General features: G+C 37.1%; 1 protein-coding gene across 1 annotated transcript; it reads left to right on the top strand.

The window, feature by feature from the left end:
• The first annotated feature begins 13,365 nt into the window (after nucleotides 1-13,365).
• On the top strand, nucleotides 13,366-14,853 carry LOC145956372 (GDSL esterase/lipase At5g45910-like). The gene is made up of 4 exons (XM_083071956.1): nucleotides 13,366-13,603; nucleotides 14,078-14,130; nucleotides 14,245-14,335; nucleotides 14,612-14,853. Exons 1-4 carry the CDS (start codon nucleotides 13,366-13,368, stop codon nucleotides 14,851-14,853), a joined length of 624 nt encoding a protein of 207 aa, XP_082928082.1.
• The last annotated feature ends 4,980 nt before the right edge of the window (nucleotides 14,854-19,833 follow it).

Genomic DNA, 19,833 nt, shown 5'->3' on the forward strand with positions numbered 1-19,833 from the left:
TTATAGGTATTTATAGACAATTGTATCTTGAGTTATGTCTTTTCATGAAGAGTTGTAACTCTCTATAATTTTTCAGAAAATAGGCTCTGGTAATCGATTACAAGACTTGGTAATCGATTACAACGGTTTAAGTTCAAAATGTTTGAAACGTTGTATAGTTCAAATTCGAATTTTGAAAATTTCTCTTCTGGTAATCGATTACAGTCAGTGGTAATCGATTACCAGAGAGCATTTTAACATTTTGAAAGGTTTTCTTTCTCTGGTAATCGATTACAGCAAGTGGTAATCGATTACCAGAAACATGTCACTTGTTTTGGCTTATGAAAACTTAAGATATAAAGAGCTTCTATTTTGCAATTAAAAATATTTTTGTTTAATCTTTTGAATACTCTTTTTGCTTTCTTTTCAAACAACTTATTCTTATAGTCAAAAGTATTAAGTTTAGGTTTTCTTGAAATTCTCATTTTAATGGCCAAGTCAAATTTGCAAATTCTAAAAGTTCATTTTACATACTAAGCTAAGCAGTCAAGACTTATCTAGTTATTACTTGAGATCTTGCTTCTTGATCAGCTTGCTTTAACTTGACCTTTATTTTCTTCAATGCTTTGGCATCATCAAAACTTTGTGCATATTTTCTTCCACATTCTCCCCCTTTTTGATGATGACAATTCACTGTAAAGGGAAAGAAAATAAAACAATATATTTCGATCACTCCCCCTTAAACTCCCCCTTAGTAAAGCATTGATTGAAGTTCCTTTTATTTTTTAAAAGGACTTGTACTTATGTTTTGAAAAAGATTGTAGAGATAAATGTTTATATTTTTAAAACATAAGTGTCAAGTTGGGCATCAAGAATATTTTTGTCAAAATATTTTAGAAAAACTTAGCCCAAAGTAATATTATAAGTGTCAAGTTGGGCATCAAGAATATTTTTGTCAAAATATTTTAGACAAACTTAGCCCAAAGTAATATTAGAAAGAAAATAAACATTTTCTTTTCCTTTGCGGTCTTATCTCTCCCCCTTTGGCAACATCAAAAAGTCAAGTAGAGGATTAAGATAAGTGTTGTATTTTTCCTTTTGTGATCCTTATCCTTACTCTCCCCCTTTGGCAACATCAAAAAGAATATAATAACAAAATAATCCAAAGGTAAAGATCAAGCCAGATTGAAGTCCAAGGAAAAATTTAACTAGCCCATCATGGACATTTCAAAGTCACTTTGCATATCATTAGAAAACTCTTTGCACAAGTGATCATTAGTACTTCCAAAAATAAATCATCAACATAAATTTGCACTTTAAGAATATCATTCATTTTTCTTTTGATAAATTAATGTTGTATCAACCTTTCCTTTTGTAAATTATTTTTCCAAAAGAAATTTACTAAGTCTTTCATACCATGCCCTAGGAGCTTGTTTTAATCCATATATAACCTTTTTCAACTTAAAGACATGGTTTGGAAATTATGAGATTTCAAATCTAGAAGGTTGTTCAACATATACTTCGTCTTGAATAAAATCATTTAGAAATGCACTTTTTGACATCCATGTAATATAGTTTGAAATTCATTATAGATGCATAGGCTATTAACATTTTAATGGTTTATAGTCTTGCTACAAGTTCATATGTTTCTTCATAATCATACCATGTTCATTTAATTTATTTCTAAATACCCATTTGGTTCCAATAATTGGATGATTATATGGTCCAGGGACTAGTTTCCATGCTTGATTTCTCTCAAATTGATTTAACTCTTCTTGCATAGCTTTTATCCAATGTTCATCATTTAAGGCTTCATCAATGATTTTTAAATTCTATTTTAGAAACAAAAACCAAATTATTGCATGCTTCTTTGAGATAGTATTTAGTAGTTACCTCTTTTGATATGTCTCCAATGATATTTTCAAGAGGATGATTTCTTGAGATTCTCAACTCTCTTTGAGGAATCATGTTTGTTTGATTCTCATGAAAATGAGTGTTTTCAAAACTTTCAATTCTTCCAATGCCAAGTATTTTTTTCTTTGTTGTTGTCTCCATAGGTTACATGTCCACTTTTCTTAGGAGTATTGTCAATGAATTTTGAAGTATCTCCTATCATGTTCTTGGAACATCTACTATCAATGTACCAAGTTTGGTCTTTGGAATCCTTCAAGACAAAGAATGAATTGATTTTGGTACCCAAGTTTTCTTTGGGTCTTTAATGTTAGTAATAACAGAATAACCTTTAGGAATCCAAACCATATTCTTGAGATTGTTAAAATTCTTTCTAATATAGCAAGTTGAAGAATTATGACCTTTCTTTCTACAATAAAAGCATGTTGTTAATGGAGAACTAGTAACTTGTGTAGGAACAAAGAAATTTTTGTACTTCTTTTGTTGTTTTTGTGGATTGTATCCTAATCCTACTTTATCAAAACCACATCTTTGTTTTCCTAACAGTATATCTAAATTATTTCTACCAATGGTAAATTTTGAAAGAGTACTCCTTAAGTTGTTAACTTCTTCTTTAAATTCATGACATGATGTACATGGATGTGTAATGTTTGTAATTTCCAAGTTACTTGTAGAGCTATGATTTCCATTCTTAGAATTTAGCATTTTAACTTCTGATTTAAGACTATCTAATTCTTCATTTAATTTAGTAATTTCCTTTTCCATATTTGAAATTGTTTTCTTATAGGTTGATACTAATTTTGCAAGTTTAAAGGATTCTTTATGCAGATCATTGAATGCATCTTGTAGTTCATCAAATGAAATTGAGATATCAGTGTTAGAAGATGTTACCTCTTCTCCACTTTCGTAATCTTTGGCCATAAGTCCCAAATTCACAACTTCATTTTCAGAGTCACTTGTAGAATCCATGTCATTTCCTTCCCATGTGATATAAGCTTTCTTCCCTTTCATTTCTTTGAAGCTTTTCTTGTTGGATTTTTCCATTTTTCTTTTAAGGATTGGACATTCTAATCTCAAATGTCCTGGTCGATTGCATTCATAGCATCTCGGGGTTGAAGAAGATTCTTCTCCTTTCTTCTTTATGTTGAAATTGAACTTTCTTCTATTTCCTCTATTCTTTAGGAATTTGTGGAATCTTTTTACAAAGAGATTGAAATCTTCATCATCATCATCATCATCTTCCTCAATGTTGTCATCTTTTTCATTTTCTTCATGAGAGGATGAAGATGCTTTAAGTGCTATACTTTTCTTCTTTTTGTCACTATTTTCATTTTGACTTAGTCTCATCAATTCCATTTCATGCTCTTGAAGTTTTCCAAATAGAGATGCAAGAGACATGGTTGTTAGATCTTTTGATTCCGCAATTGCAGTCACTTTCGGTTTCCATTCCCTACTCAAACATCTCAAAATTTTGTTAATAAGATCTTCGTTAGGAAACACTTTTCCTAGATGATTAATTATATGTGTAAATCTCTTTTGCATGTCTTGTATGCTTTCATTTTGATTCATTCTAAATAATTCATATTCATGAGTGAGAGTGTTTATCCTAGATCTTTTCACATCATTAGTGCCTTCATGTGTTACTTCAAGTGTATCCCACATTTCTTTAGCACTTTTACAATTTGAAATTCTAAAATATTCATCAATTCCTAAAGCAGAAGTAATTATATTTTTGGCTTTCAAATTGTATTGAACTTTTCTTCTATCATCATTACTCCATTGATCTTTGGGTAAATCTTTTATTTCATGACCTACTACAATAGTGGGAATGAAAGGACCATTTTCAATAGAATTCCATATGTTTAAATCTTTGGCTTCTATAAACATTTGCATCCTAGATTTCCAATAATGATACCCTTCACCATTGAATATTAGAGGTCTATTAATGGAGTTTCCTTTGGGAAATAAAAAATTTGATGAGGCCATTTCAATTCTTGAAGATTTTAAGCCTTCTACAAGAAACCTGCTCTTGATACCACTTGTTAGATCGAGCGCTTACCACTAGGCCAAAATCTATAGCTGATAGTCAGGGCGCAACTTTTTTTACTTAAGAGCGCAGCAGCCCAAGCGCCATGATTCGATAGTGACTTGGCCCACCTAGCCTCCGCCACGGGACAATTGATGCAACCCGCAACAATGTCTTTGATGTATCACTTCCGACAAATATTTTAATATAACCGTTTCAACTACTCAAATAAAGATATACTTAAACATACTTACGGTAACTTTAATATTATTATTTTTTCTATATTTGCGTCCTTCTTGTTTGGTTTTAGTTGTAATAATATTCTCAGTTCTTTCCTCATTATCCTTTTAATATATAATCAATTTTCTTAGTCACTATCAATTTTTTTTTCAAAGGGACTAATTCTAAATGAACAAAATATAAAAGGGTGTTATGTAACGACCCTGCTGGTCACTACACTCACAACCACAACACACCGAAAACACTAGACAAAATAGAACGAGTATATAAATATAGGATCTAGAATATAATTATATACAATTTCCAATCCGACTAGAGTTAGAGTGTACAAAAGAAATACAACCAAAGTAGCCAGATAGTGGCCCAACAAACAAACATCGCCAAATAAGACTCCTCCCTTTGCCAGCTGCAGACTTGCCACTATCACCAGTCTAACCCTACTATGCTCCCATACATAGTATGATCATCGCAGTCCAAACCACATGGAAACAACTAAGGGTAAGCTAGTGAAAAGAAATAACATACATATATATATATATATATATATATATATATGAATAGTAAATAGCTACCCCTATCAGCACATCAAATCAACACATCAATCAGCTTAACAAAATCAGTTTAAAATACCAAAACATTCGGCAATAGCAGCACACATCTCACATCATCAACATATAACTCATCAACCATACAGCATAACAGCAATAAAACATACAATGCGTCGTCACGCATATAAGTTAGTATTGGTCGCTTGTAATCGATATAGCTCGACCTGGCCCCTATACCGTGGTCGCTTTGTACACGTGTGCCTCAACCTTGCCCACACACGGGACCACTAAGACTTAGAGGAGAACAACAAGTTACCACTCCAAGGGTCAACTTTCCAGGGAGGGTTTTCAACAAATTGGGCTCCAAGAGCACCACAGCCACTCAATCCACACAATGGGATGAGGAAATTTCGAAAACAACTCCTCTAGTCTTAGTGATCAACAACTCAGCCTTTCGGCCTACATCACCTCAGCCTTTCGGCCTACAACACCTCAGCCTTACGGCCTACAACACCTCAGCCTTTCGGCCTACAACACCTCAGTCTTACGGCCTACAACATCCGATATCAACACACAGTACAACACAATTGTACAGCTCAACATATCAACTCACAACAGTATACAACTGATACAGCTCAACATATCAACTCACAACAGTATACAACTGATACAACTCAACATATCAATTCACAACAGTATACAACTGATACAACTCAACATATCAACTCACAACAGTATACAACTGATACATCTCAACATATCAACTTACAACAATTTATAACTGATACAACCCAACATAATCGACTTACAACAACATACAACTGATACAGCTCAACATCAACAAGCAGCGTTAATCACAAGTCATCACATTATATTCATCAACTCAGCTCAACAACATTCATCATTAATAGCTTATACAACCTACAACATATTCAACACATAATACGACTCATCCACCCTAATTACAACTTATCTATCTTGTCAAATTAGCCATCCAAACAATACCAATCATCCTAAGCACCAAAAACAACTTTCAACTTAACCAAATCACTAAATGTGAAATGGCAACCTTCACAGAAAATAGTGCATCAGGAGTTATACTACTCCTACCATACTCATCCTTATCTCATATGAAAGATAAGAAGATTTCCTAAAACTCTCAATAAGACACCAAGTCCTAATTCCTTCATCTACCTTGTTAAAACTGATAAAAACCGCAACAGCTATAAGTAAAGCTGGCAACTTGACCCCTCTTCACTAAAACAGTCATATCTGGAGTTATAAAACTCCTTTTTGGATGATTCCAGCGCCATTGGAAAGCTAAGATCCAAGGCAACAACTTTAATGAAGACTACAAAGTCCAATTCTGAAAGCACAAAGGCGCTCAGCGCCTCCAAAGCGCTCAGCGCTTTACCTCCAGGGATTCTCCTCTTGCTCTCTGCCTCAAAGGCGCTCAGCGCCTTAAAATGGCTCAGCTGTTTGGTTCCAGGTGGCTCTCTGCCCCCAAAGCGCTCAGCGCCTTAAAATGGCTCAGTCGTTTGGTTCCAGAAACTCTCCCCTGTCACGAAACTCCCAAAGGGCTCAGCCGTTCAAAATGGCTCAGCCGTTTGTGACAGCAAACACAATCCCTCCTCCATTTTTGAACAACAACCTGCAATCAGAGAATTCCCAACACATGCAAACCTTCCAAATAGCCACATTTTCATCAATCAACACAAAAACCCCTTCTTTTTCAACATGCAACCATCAAAGAAGAAAAACCCAAAATTAGCCCAAAACCCCGAAAACCCAAAAACTAATTTTTCTTCAATCTCAACCAAAGATCATCCATCAACAAGCATCTAATGAGTTTATAGTACTCATTCTCAACCAAAAACAACAAAACCTAGCTTCCCTTACCTCGGTGCGAAGGTTCCGAGTTCTAGGAAGAAAATGACGAAGAACGAAGGAGAAAGGAGAGAATTCTGCACCCAGCTAGCTCCGCTTCAAGATTGTGAGAAAGGACCTCCAAGATCACTCACGACTCCAGCTAAAGGAAACAAAATCAACCACAAGGAATTTAGAGAAAGGAAGAAGAATAAGAGTGAGTGAGAGATGAGAATGAGAGCTTGAGAGTGAGTGAGAAAGAGAAAAAGGGGGAGGGGGTCACGGACCTCACAACCTCCCCAACAACAAAAGTTTTCGTCCTCGAAAACAGACTTACTTGGGAAAAGAAACGGATACTGCTCCCTGCACTGCTGCTCCACCTCCTAAGTAGCCTCACCAGTAGTTGCATCCCACAACACCTTCACCAGAGCAGTAAACTTGCCCCTCAACTCCTTCAGCTTATGATCAACCACAGCTACTGGCAGCTTCTCAAATGTCAGGTCCTCCTTCAATTGCACACCATCCAGCTCCACCACATGACTCGAGTCATGGACATACTTCCTCAGCTGGGATACATGAAATACATCGTGTAGATTCGAAAGAGATGGTGGCAAAGCCAACCGATAAGCAACCGGACCCACACGCTGTATTATCTAATAGGGACCAACAAACCTCGGGGTCACCTTCCTTGCTTTCAAAGCTCTACCCACACCAGAGGTTGGGGTCACCTTCAGAAACACATGTTCCCCTTCAGTAAACTCTATAGGTTTACGCCTCTTATCAGCATATGCTTTCTGCATACTCTGAGTTGTCTTCATCCTTTCCTGAATTATTTTCACCTTCTCAGTAGTCTGTAGGATCAACTCCGATCCCACAACTACTGACTCACCATCTTGACACTAGTACTGGGGAGTCCTACATATTCTACCATATAAGGCTTTAAACGGTGCCATCCCAATACTAGCATGAAAGCTATTATTATACGTGAAGTCAACCAGCAGTAGGACCTCCTCCCAGCTTCCCTTGTGGACTCACACACAAGCCCTCAGCAAATTCTCCATCACAGCTTTCTTCAGCTCAGCATCATGAGGTAGGCAAATCCTGCACTTGTACCTCAAGATTCCATCCCTGCCCAGCTCAAAATCAACAGCCTTCTCGGTACCCAGCAAACCAAAAAGTTTCACCAGCTCAACATCTTGCAACTATTTCTGTCCTCAAGAACTCACTAGTTATGGTAATCATCCCATAACTAATGTGATCCTAAGCTAACTCCACACAGAGATTTGGATCTCTAAACTCCTCAACCAGCTCCAACCCCCTCACCGTCATGCTCGACATGTGGATGGATTTCCTACTCAGCGCGTCTGCCACAACATTGGCCTTACCAAGATGGTACCTCAATTGGAAATCATAATCCTTCAGAAACTCCATCCACCTCCTCTAACTCATGTTCAGCTCCTTCTAATCAAACAAGTACTTCAGACTCTTGTGGTCACTAAAGACGCTGAACCGAGCACCATAAAGGTAATGTCTCCATATCTTCAAGGCAAACTCAACTACAGCTAACTCCAAGTAATGAGTAGGATAATTCCTCTCATGGTTCTTTAGTTGCCTTGAAGCATATGCCACCTCTTTCCTGTTTCGCATCAGCACACACCCCAGACCCTGGTGAGAAGCATCATAATACACATCAAAAAGTTCACCAGAGTCGAGCAACACCAGCACAGGAGAAGTAGTCAACCTCCTCTTCAGCTCATCAAAATTTCGCTCACAGGAAACAGACCAAATGAAAGGCTGCTCCTTCCTCGTCAATTGGGTTAGAGGCGCTACTATCTTGGAGAATCTCTTAATGAACCTCCTATAGTAACCTGCCAAACCCATAAAACTCCGAATGTCAGTGACAGTTCTTGGACATTCTCACTGCAACACTAACTCCACCTTAGCCGGATCAATAGCAATCCCCTTAGTTGAGATCACATGTCTCAAGAACTTCACCTCCTCCAACCAGAACTCACATTTTGAAAGCTTAGCATACAGCTACTTCGCCTTCAAAATCTCCAGCACCAACCGCAAGTGCTCTCCATGCTCCTCCAGGGTCCTTGAATAAATCAAGATGTTATCAATGAACACCACCACGAATTTATCCAAGAACGGCCGGAAGATCCTGTTCATGAAATCCATGAACATTGCCGGGGCGTTGGTCACACTAAACGGCATCACAACATACTCATAGTGACCATACCTAGTCCCAAAAGCAGTCTTCGGTATGTCACCCTCTTTCACCCTGATTTGGTGATAACCTGACCTCCAGTCAATCTTTGAGAAAACCGATGCTCCCTTCAATTGATCCATTAAGTCATCTATCCGGGGAAGTGGATATTTGTTCTTAATGGTCAACTTGTTCAACTGTCAGTGATCAACACACAATCGATTACCTCCATCTTTCTTTTTTACTAAAAGCACGGGAGCACCCCACGGCGAAACACTCGGCCGCACCAACTGCTTCTTCAACAGGTCCTCCAATTGACCTTTTAGCTCCACCAGCTCAGCAGGATCCATCCTATAGGGAGCCACCGACACTGGCCCCGCACCTGGAACTAAGTCAATGCTAAACTCCATCTCCCTAACAGGAGGCAACCCAGGTACCTCATCAGGGAACACCTCAGCTAAATCCCTCACCACATCAATCTCCGCAATGACCCTCTCGGTCTCCTCACTTATAGCAGCAAGCAAAAGACAACTCTCTGCCTCATCCCTCAACAATGATTCAACTTAACCAAGTGAATCAACATCTCTTCCTCTAGTAATAAGCATATGGTGAGTACTTATCCACCCATGCTCAGCCTCTCCAACCAGCATGTAGATAACATATGTCAGCCTCCTCTCTTGAGAACATCCCAACACAGTGAAGATCTTCTCCAGCTCATAGATCCAGTGGTCAGCTACCTCTGGGTCTGTATCTCCTTTGAACTATAGAGGATGGAATTTTCGGAATTCAACTAGATCCCGGCTCTCCTGTGACCCCACGACCTTGCTACACCTGCTGCGGCTCTATCAACGTCCAACCTTGCAAAATAAGCATTTTGCTACTACATAGCCATAGCCATCATCCCATGGCACAGGCTATCAGCTCATTGGTTATAGTCATTGTCTACAGAAGTAACAACATCTCCAGTATACAATAACTAAACCAAACAACCATCAACAACACAACAAAACACTACAGCAATCAACACAACAGACAACACAACTAGACAGCACAACACAGAGTTCAGCACAACAAAAGCCTAAAGGAACCACCCCCAAAGAGTGTCCACTAGACTCGAACCAGGCTCTGATACCACTAAAGTGTAACGACCCGGCTGGTCACTACACTCACAACCACAACACACCGAAAATACTAGACAGAATAGAACGAGTATATAAATATAGGATCTAGAATATAATTATATACAATGTTCCAATCCGACTAGAGTTAGAGTGTACAAAAGAAATACAACCAAAGTAGCCAGATAGTGGCCCAACAAACAAACATCCGCCAAATAAGACTCCTCCCTTTGCCAGCTGCAGACTTGCCACTATCACCAGTCTAACCCTGCTCTGCTCCCATACATAGTATGATCATCGCAGTCCAAACCACATGGAAACAACTAAGGGTAAGCTAGTGAAAAGAAATAACATACATATATATATATATATATGAATAGTAAATAGCTACCCCTATCAGCACATCAAATCAACACATCAATCAGCTTAACAAAATCAGTTTAAAATACCAAAACATTCGGCAATAGCAGCACACATCTCACATCATCAGCATACAACTCATCAACCATACAGCATAACAGCAATAAAACATACAATGCGTCGTCACGCATATAAGTTAGTATTGGTCGCTTGTAATCGATATAGGTCGACCTGGCCCCTATACCGTGGTCGCATTGTACACGTGTGCCTCGACCTTGCCCACACACGGGACCACTAAGACTTAGAGGAGAACAACAAGTTACCACTCCAAGGGTCAACTTTCCAGGGAGGGTTTTCAACAAATTGGGCTCTAAGACCACCACAGCCACTCAATCCACACACTGGGATGAGGAAATTTCGAAAACAACTCCTCTAGTCTTAGTGATCAACAACTCAGCCTTTCGGCCTACATCACCTCAGCCTTTCGGCCTACAACACCTCAGCCTTACGGCCTACAACACCTCAGCCTTTCGGCCTACAACACCTCAGTCTTACGGCCTACAACATCCGATATCAACACACAGTACAACACAATTGTACAGCTCAACATATCAACTCACAACAGTATACAACTGATACAGCTCAACATATCAACTCACAACAGTATACAACTGATACAACTCAACATATCAATTCACAACAGTATACAACTGATACAACTCAACATATCAACTCACAACAGTATACAACTGATACATCTCAACATATCAACTTACGACAATTTATAACTGATACAACCCAACATAATCGACTTACAACAACATACAACTGATACAGCTCAACATCAACAAGCAGCGTTAACCCCAAGTCATCACATTATATTCATCAACTCAGCTCAACAACATTCATCATTAATAGCTTATACAACCTACAACATATTCAACACATAATACGACTCATCCACCTTAATTACAACTTATCTATCTTGTCAAATTAGCCATCGAAACAATACCAATCATCCTAAGCACCTAAAACAACTTTCAACTTAACCAAATCACTAAATGTGAAATGGCAACCTTCACAGAAAATAGTGCATCAGGAGTTATACTACTCATACCATACTCATCCTTATCTCATATGAAAGATAAGAAGATTTCCTACAACTCTCAATAAGACACCAAGTCCTAATTCCTTCATCTACCTTGTTAAAACTGATAAAAACCGCAACAGCTATAAGTAAAGCTGGCAGCTTGACCCCTCTTCACTAAAACAGTCATATCTGGAGTTCTAAAACTCCTCTTTGGATGATTCCAGTGCCATTGGAAAGCTAAGATCCAAGGAAACAACTTTTATGAAGACTACAAAGTCCAATTCTGAAATCACAAAGGCGGTAAGCGCCTCCAAAGCGCTCAGCGCTTTACCTCCAGGGATTCTCCTCTTGCTCTCTGCCTCAAAAGCAGTCAGCGCCTTAAAACGGCTCAGCTGTTTGGTTCCAGGTGGCTCTCTGCCCCCAAAGCCCTCAGCGCCTTAAAATGGCTCAGCCGTTTGGTTCCAGAAACTCTCCCCTGTCACGAAACTCCCAAAGGGCTCAGCCGTTCAAAATGGCTCAGCCGTTTGTGACAGCAAACACAATCCCTCCTCCATTTTTGAACAACAACCTGCAATCAGAGAATTCCCAACACATGCAAACCTTCCAAATAGCCACATTTTCATCAATCAACACAAAAACCCCTTCTTTTTCAACATGCAACCATCAAAGAAGAAAAACCCAAAATTAGCCCAAAACCCCGAAAACCCAAAAACTAATTTTTCTTCAATCTCAACCAAAGATCATCCATCAACAAGCATCTAATGAGTTTATAGTACTCATTCTCAACCAAAAACAACAAAACCTAGCTTCCCTTACCTCGGTGCGAAGGTTCCGAGTTCTAGGAAGAAAATGACGAAGAACGAAGGAGAAAGGAGAGAATTCTGCACCCAGCTAGCTCCGCTTCAAGATTGTGAGAAAGGACCTCCAAGATCACTCACGGCTCCAGCTAAAGGAAACAAAATCAACCACAAGGAATTTAGAGAAAGGAAGAAGAATAAGAGTGAGTGAGAGATGAGAATGAGAGCTTGAGAGTGAGTGAGAAAGAGAAAAGGGGGAGGGGGTCACGGACCTCACATGTTAAATGAAAAATAATAGATATATCATAAATAGTAAAAAAAAATAAGTCATCAAAATAAAAATAAAAATTTACAATACCAAAATTAAATTAAATAATAGTATGATATAGGGACAACAAACATATTTAAACCATAATAGTAGTTTATATGAGTTTTACGTTGATATATGCATTTAATTCCCTACTCAATAATTAAGGAGGGAAAAAGTTAATCAACTTTATGATCTTTGTTGATAGAAATAGTTAAAGGTTTGGATTAAAAAAATAATATAAAATATTTAAGTTTGACATTAATTAAATGTCAAATAGAAGACTATTTTCGCATGCTTAATATAACTTTGTAAAGTTTCTAAATGAAGCATTCATTTTACAAAAAAAAATATAATTATTTTCCAACTTATCTATATCCATTCAATTGTTAAATATTTGTATCCTACTTCTTTCAGATGTTATTTTTTTAAAAAAGAAAATTATGTTGAAACAATTTAAGTTGAGTAATTTATGTAATAATTTTTTTATCCACAATAGACTTATAACGATGAGGAAAATAATTTGTTGAGAAATAAAGACAGTTTGGTTCAAGCATATAAGAAAATCGTTACAGCCTTTAATCGTTGTTGATGAATCTTGTTAAGAGAAGTCAAAGGAAAGAACCATATTATCATAGAATGACTAAAATAACAACACAACAAGTAATGTTAAGGAGTAACAAACCTATATTCAAGGATGTATATGTATTAGTTAAATGTATGAGAATACAACTTGCAACTCTCTTTTTTAAGAAGCAAAATAGTTAAGCGATGTCAAATTAAAATGACAGTAACATTGCGAGACAAAATGGTGGTTTATGTGACAATATATAATGCTTAATTCTAATTGATATTCTTGTACCCATCATCACACACAAATGTCCTTTAAACCTTTCTTGGGTTATAGTAACATCATGAAGATAGTCATTATCTTTTGCATCACCTTTACATGTGGTTTTCTTGGAAATGTTATTTCAAATGCCAATCCTCTCCCGTATGAAGCTATATTCAATTTTGGTGATTCTATAAGTGACACCGGAAATGCTGCTGCTTGCTACCCATCTATGGATGACAACAGTCCTTACGGCTCAACATATTTCAAACATTCGTCCGGACGTGTGTCAAATGGACGATTGATCATAGACTTTATAGGTACATGCCATTAGTTGTTTACATAGCTTAATCAAATTTCCTTGATAGGAAGGGAACATGAATAATGTACTGGTGGTTGAAAAAAATACTAACCTATGGTTGTTTCAATTGCAGCTGAGGCATATGGCTTGCCAATGTTGCCAGCATATCTCAATCTCAGCAAAGGCCAAGACATTCGACAATGAGTAAATTTTGCATTTGCTGGTGCAACTGCACTTGATATGGACTATTTCATACAAAAAAGGCTCATTCCACCATCGACGAATATCTCGTTGAGTGTTCAACTTGATTGGTTTAAGAAGCTAAAACCTTCCCTTTGCAAAAATAAACAAGGTTTTACCAAAATTCCTTTAGTAATGTTTTTTCTATATACATGATTTTTTTTCCAAATATGGCTTACAAATGTTATTCTCGTGGGAGAGATAGGTGGAAATGATATCAATGCACTTATCTCATCAAACAAAAATATTACAGAACTTCGTGAAATAGTTCCACTAATTGTTGAAGCAATAATCAATGTCACCACTGTATGTCATATCAAATTTAAGCATTGAAATATGGACTTTATATTTTGATTAGAAATATGATTTGGTAGCTCTAGATCGGTTATAAATTCAATTTTGTTTCAATTTATTTATCAGGAATTAATTAAAGAAGGAGCAGTGGAGATAGTGGTGCCAGGGAACTTCCCAATTGGGTGTAATACTGTTGTCTTAACAGTAGTGAATAGTGGTAACAAAGATGACTATGATCAATTTGGGTGCTTAGCGGCTTATAATGTTTTCATTAAATACTATAATTGGAGACTCAATCAAGCAGTAGACACACTAAGACAAAACAACAACCATGTTAACATAATATATTTTGATTATTATGGTGATGCCAAACGTTTATTTGAAGCACCACAACAATATGGTACCTTGTGTTTTTAATTTCTTATATTGGATAAGCAATTTTATTATGACTTGTTTTTTTCTTATGCTTTACTTATGTATATTAATGATGCAGGGTTTTCTTTTGGTAAGATTGACACTTTTAAAGCATGTTGTGGTAAAGGTGAACCATACAATGTTGATGTACATATATTTTGCGGAAGCCTTGCTTCAACGGTTTGCTCTGACCCTTCAAAACATATAAATTGGGATGGAGCACACTTAACTGAAGCAGCTTATAGGCTAATAGCAAAGGGAATAGTTGAAGGTCCTTTTGCATCTCCTTCTCTTAAATCGCCTGCTTTCAAGATAGCTTAAAATTGACATAAGAATTAAGGGAGGCTTTACTTATTTTGATCAATTCAAAATTAGGATTTATGTTTCTTTTACAAGTTTTTGTACATAAAAACCCATATCAAACCATATAACTTGAATGGGGATCTTGTGTTGTCCTTGCTATACTAGTTGTACTCCTAATTCTTTATGGAAAGGTTGTTCCTAATTAATATTTTTTTCTTAACTTTCATCTCCCTCCATGAAATCAATTCTATTTTTATAAAAAGTATAAAAATTTGAACCATGATACCATATATTATTATCTTTAACCATGGTGATTAATGTTAATTTTTTAAATATTTTTAATTACAAATTAACCAATCCATCAAGTTTCAATAATATGCAAAAAAAAATGTTGCCGATCTCAACTAATTTTATTTTATTTAATGATATCATCTCAAAATATCAACTCATTCAATTGCAACTGTATTTCTAATGAATCATTTTGTTCTTGATATCAAGTTCCACTAAATGGTTGTTTACAAAAATTGTTATTTTATAAATGGGATGAGTTAAACTAAATGATGTTGACAATTTTCCTAGTTAGCATGTTTTGAAATAAATTACAAAAGTGGGACAGTCAACACTGGACCTTGCATTTTTCATGACACATAGATCTTTTTTGTGTTTTATTTTGGCTAATGAATTATTAATGTTGAAGGACATCCTCATAGAAAACAAAGGTCCCATTTGGTAAACTGAAAACCCAAATGGAACTTGCCTTTTCCACACTCCATGTAAGCATTAATGTGTTGAAATTGCAAATGTCATACACGTTTTCTTTTAAATTTAATTTTTTATTTTTTTATCCCTGATGGGACGTCAATGATTATCACGTAACAAAAACGTAAGCGTCATTTTCATTTTCAACTTGTAATTATTTTTTTAAATTTTTAACAATTTGACACCAATGGCATGTCTCTAACTACCACCTGTATTTTCTATTATGATGTATCAATGTTGAAAATCTCTCATGGGAATTGCTTCAGAGAAAAAAAATAAAGTTTATTCACCTATAAATATTACAAGAAATCGTTTGTGCATTTCACATCTCTCGCAACTCAAGCTAATACTTTGTTTCTTTTATTATGTTACACATGAATTTTCAACTTGTCGTATTATATTATGATATACAAATTACAATACTCAACAAAATTACACTTAAATAGGATGCTCCAAGATTATTATAAGTAGAGGAATGCATTACATTGGAGGACTTGAAGAAATAAAAAACAAAGTCCATCCTTACATTGGATCTATAACTATCCAAGTTACAGAAGAAATCCATTATTGACACCCTGTATATAGATAGTACGATTGTACTTGTTAGTTAAGGTGATATTAAACTTATACATGACAATAGTGCGACATAAATATTTTTTTGTATTTCGTTAATTTTATATTATATGATTATACCTTTGAATTAAATCATTAATTCTCTTTTTCCAGGACAATTTGCAGAGGAAATTATAGAATGCTTATGTTGATTGATGTCTTCAACTAATTTTAAAATCAAAATCATTACAAGATATTGAGTAAGCCATGATAAAATGTTAGCAGTGTTATCATATTGAAAGAATTATCACTGCAATTGCTTTTAATATTATTTTTTTTATTTCAATGTATTTTTCTTTTTAGATGGAAATGCATTAAAACTTTATTATCTTCCAATTATGTGTAATTGAAATTTTATTAACTTATGCACATGAAAAATAAAACATTATAATGATCTAATATTTTTCAAACTAATATAAACAATTTATACTAAAATAACGAAATACAAGTAAAATAGAAAATAAATGTTTTTATTCAACAAAGTTAATCCAATTCAACTAGAAATGTCGGTTCACCTTCGTAATGTAGTTAGTAGACTGGAACGGGGCGTTCCCAGATTGGAACGGGCCGTTCCAAACTACTAAAATAAGGGTGATTTAGTAGCCCAGAATGGGTCGTTCCCAAACTGGAACGAGCCGTTCCAAACTACTAAATAGGCCTGTGAATCTTGGACTGGAACAGGCTGTTCTAGACGTGCCAGAACGAGTTGTTTCGATTTCAGAACGGGCCTTTCTACATGTGAATTTTACACATGATGAAGGAGCCCAGAATGGGCCGTTATGATTTTGAAACGGACCGTTCTGGCCACTTCAGATTTCTATAAATAGAGGTTGGGAAGTTGAGGAGAAGGAGATATTTTTAGAGAGAAGTTTTAGAAAGAAGGACTCTGGACTAGGAAGCTTGCATTGGGTGGATTGAAGTCCCGGGTTGAGCTTCGGAAAGGAAATTCCACTTCTTCTCAGTTCTTGGCTATTCGAAGCCAATCTTCAGGTAAGGGAAGCTAGATTCTATGTTGTTTGGTTGTATGTGAGTTTAGGAACTCATATGGAGTTGTATAATTACATTGAGATGTATGATTAGTAGAAAGTGAAATGAAGAGATGCATGTTGAGTATAGTGTTGTAAACTAAATGAGTAGTTGTTCCAAATAGAAAATGCGTTGAATACATGGTATGTTGCTAAAGTTGCTATATTTATGTGTGGATTATTTATATGTTGTAGAATATGATGAAATGATAATGTTGTGAGTTGTGAGAAGCATGATGTGAAATGTCTAGACGTGTTGAGATTTATACAAAATTTATTAGTAGACCATGTTGTTAAGTTGTTAGAGAAGAGTTGTATGTTGCTATAAAGTTGTATGTTGTGCCATGTGTTGAAAAGATATTATTTTATGATGATTGAGTTGTAAATTATGAGTTGAGCTAATAAGTTGTTGAGTTGATTGTGTTGTTTCAAGTTGAAATGAGATGTTGTGTTGTTAATATGTGTTGTTAAACAATGTTGATGAGTGGCTGTGCTAATAAACTATGTTGTTCAAGTTGAATGTTGATTGAGATGATGAGTTGAAATGTTGTATGTTGTTTAAGTTGTTAAGCTGATTAAGCTGTGATGATTAGTTGTTGATCACTAGGACTAAGGGAGATGTTTTTGAAGTTGTTCATCCCATTGTGTGGATTGAGATAGTTGTGGTGCTCTAAGAGCCCAATTTGTTGAAAAACCCTCCTTGGAAAGTAATCCCTTGGAGTGGACGTTGTAACGTGGTTTAAAAAAAAAAAAGTGGTTGATTTAGTAGCCCGGAACGGGCCGTTCCCAATCTAGAACGGGCCGTTCCAAGCTATTAAATTAAACTGAAATTCGTGGTTGGGACGGGCCGTTCCGGAGGGAGAACGGGCCGTTCCAAATTCCAGAACGGGCCGTTCTGGTTGGAGAACGGGCCGTTCCGGAAGGAGAATGGGCCGTTCCGGAAGGAGAACGAGCCGTTCCGGATGAGTCCCGGAATGGGCCGTTCTGTTTTCAGAACGGGCCGTTCTGGGCGTGGATTTTGTGTGTGAATTGGGAGTTCGGAACGGGCCGTTCCGAACTCGGTACGAGACGTTCTGGCCTCTCCGGATTGCCTATAAATAGGGGTGAGGGGGGGCCGTGAGGAGTTCTGATTCTAGAGAGAAGTTTTAGAGAGAAGGTCTCTGGGTCAGTGAGCTCCTCTCTCTCCCAAATTTCTCTGTTTAACTCCTTTTCTCCTCTAGATCAATAACTCCTTATGTCTTTTCTTGACATTCAGATTAGAAAGCTTGTTTTGGGAGGACTGAAGTTCCGAGTTAAGCCTCGAGGGAGAATTCTACTTTTGTTCAGTCTTTGGCTATCTGAGCCAATCTTCAGGTAAGGGAAGCTAGAATGTTTGTTATTTAGGATGTATGTGAGTTTACAAACTCAATGGGATTAGGCCGGGCGCAGGTTGAGTGTGCCAGGCGTGGAAGAGCTCAGAGCTCTTGGGTTGGAGTTAGGCTAGGTACGAGCTGACTGTACCAAGCGTAATTATATTTATAAATAATTATTTTAAATTGATGCTTATGCATGTTTAAAGTTAAAGTTTTAGATCATATATGTATGTATGGTGCGATATGATTCATATGTATGTTTGTAATGATACGTATGAATGTTTGAATATGAGTATGTTTATTGATCATAATGATGGATAGATCGTTTATGATGAATGATGCATTATTGCATGTGATGTCTTATGACATGTGTATGATTGTTGATCATGATGGTGGGCAGACCATTATGATGTATGATGCATGATTGCATGTGATGCCTGTGGCATGAGTCTAGCCTAGGACTTGAGGAGAGGAAAAATATTTTCGAACTGGATGAGCTCACATAGAGTCTCTTGAGAGTGGTGCTTGGATAGGCCACTGATATATGAGAGTGGTGCTCTGGGAGGCCACTGGATTTGGGAGAGTGGTGCTCAGATAGTCCACTGGGTTGGGTGAGTCTCCTCTAAGTCCTTAGCTAGTGTTGGAGCGGGGTATGAGGTCGAGGGTTATTCCCTTAACCAAGTACTCGGGAAGGTGCGTGGATCCTTGCGGATAGTCGGTGGGCGAACTCCACAATTGACTTGGTTAATGCATGCCAAGGTCGTGGTAAGCCCTTACCCAGCTGTGCTATACCTGACGGTGGATCTGGACTTCCAAGTGTGTAAGTGACATCATCCGAGTAAACCCGAGGGAGGATTATATCCTGTTTAGCTGTGACCGAGCGGGCGCTTTGGGCGTGAAAACGGTTGGGGTGGTTTCGGTAGGATGGAATGTCACTTATACAACTCTATTGTTATGGAGATCTCCTAGGTGTATGCGTGACGATGCATTTGATGATTGATATGCATTGATATCTGTCATGAGTGTAGACCCCTAAAATTGTCCGGGTCGGAAATAAAGCTCAAGGACTCTCAAAGACCGAAGGAAAGTCAGCCGGAAGGACTCCTGGAAGACCCTAGGATGATTCTTTGTAGGTCTAGAAGTCTTAGAGTAGCTTAGAATAAGGGTGTGTGAGGATTGGAGCCCAATACGCCCTCCCAAAGGTTCAGTACGGCCGTACTGAGTCATTTGAACTGCAATACGGCCGTACT

This window comes from Cajanus cajan, chromosome 3 (genome assembly GCF_000230855.2).
Source record: "Cajanus cajan strain Asha chromosome 3, NIPB_CcT2T_4, whole genome shotgun sequence".
Taxonomy (NCBI): domain Eukaryota; kingdom Viridiplantae; phylum Streptophyta; class Magnoliopsida; order Fabales; family Fabaceae; genus Cajanus; species Cajanus cajan.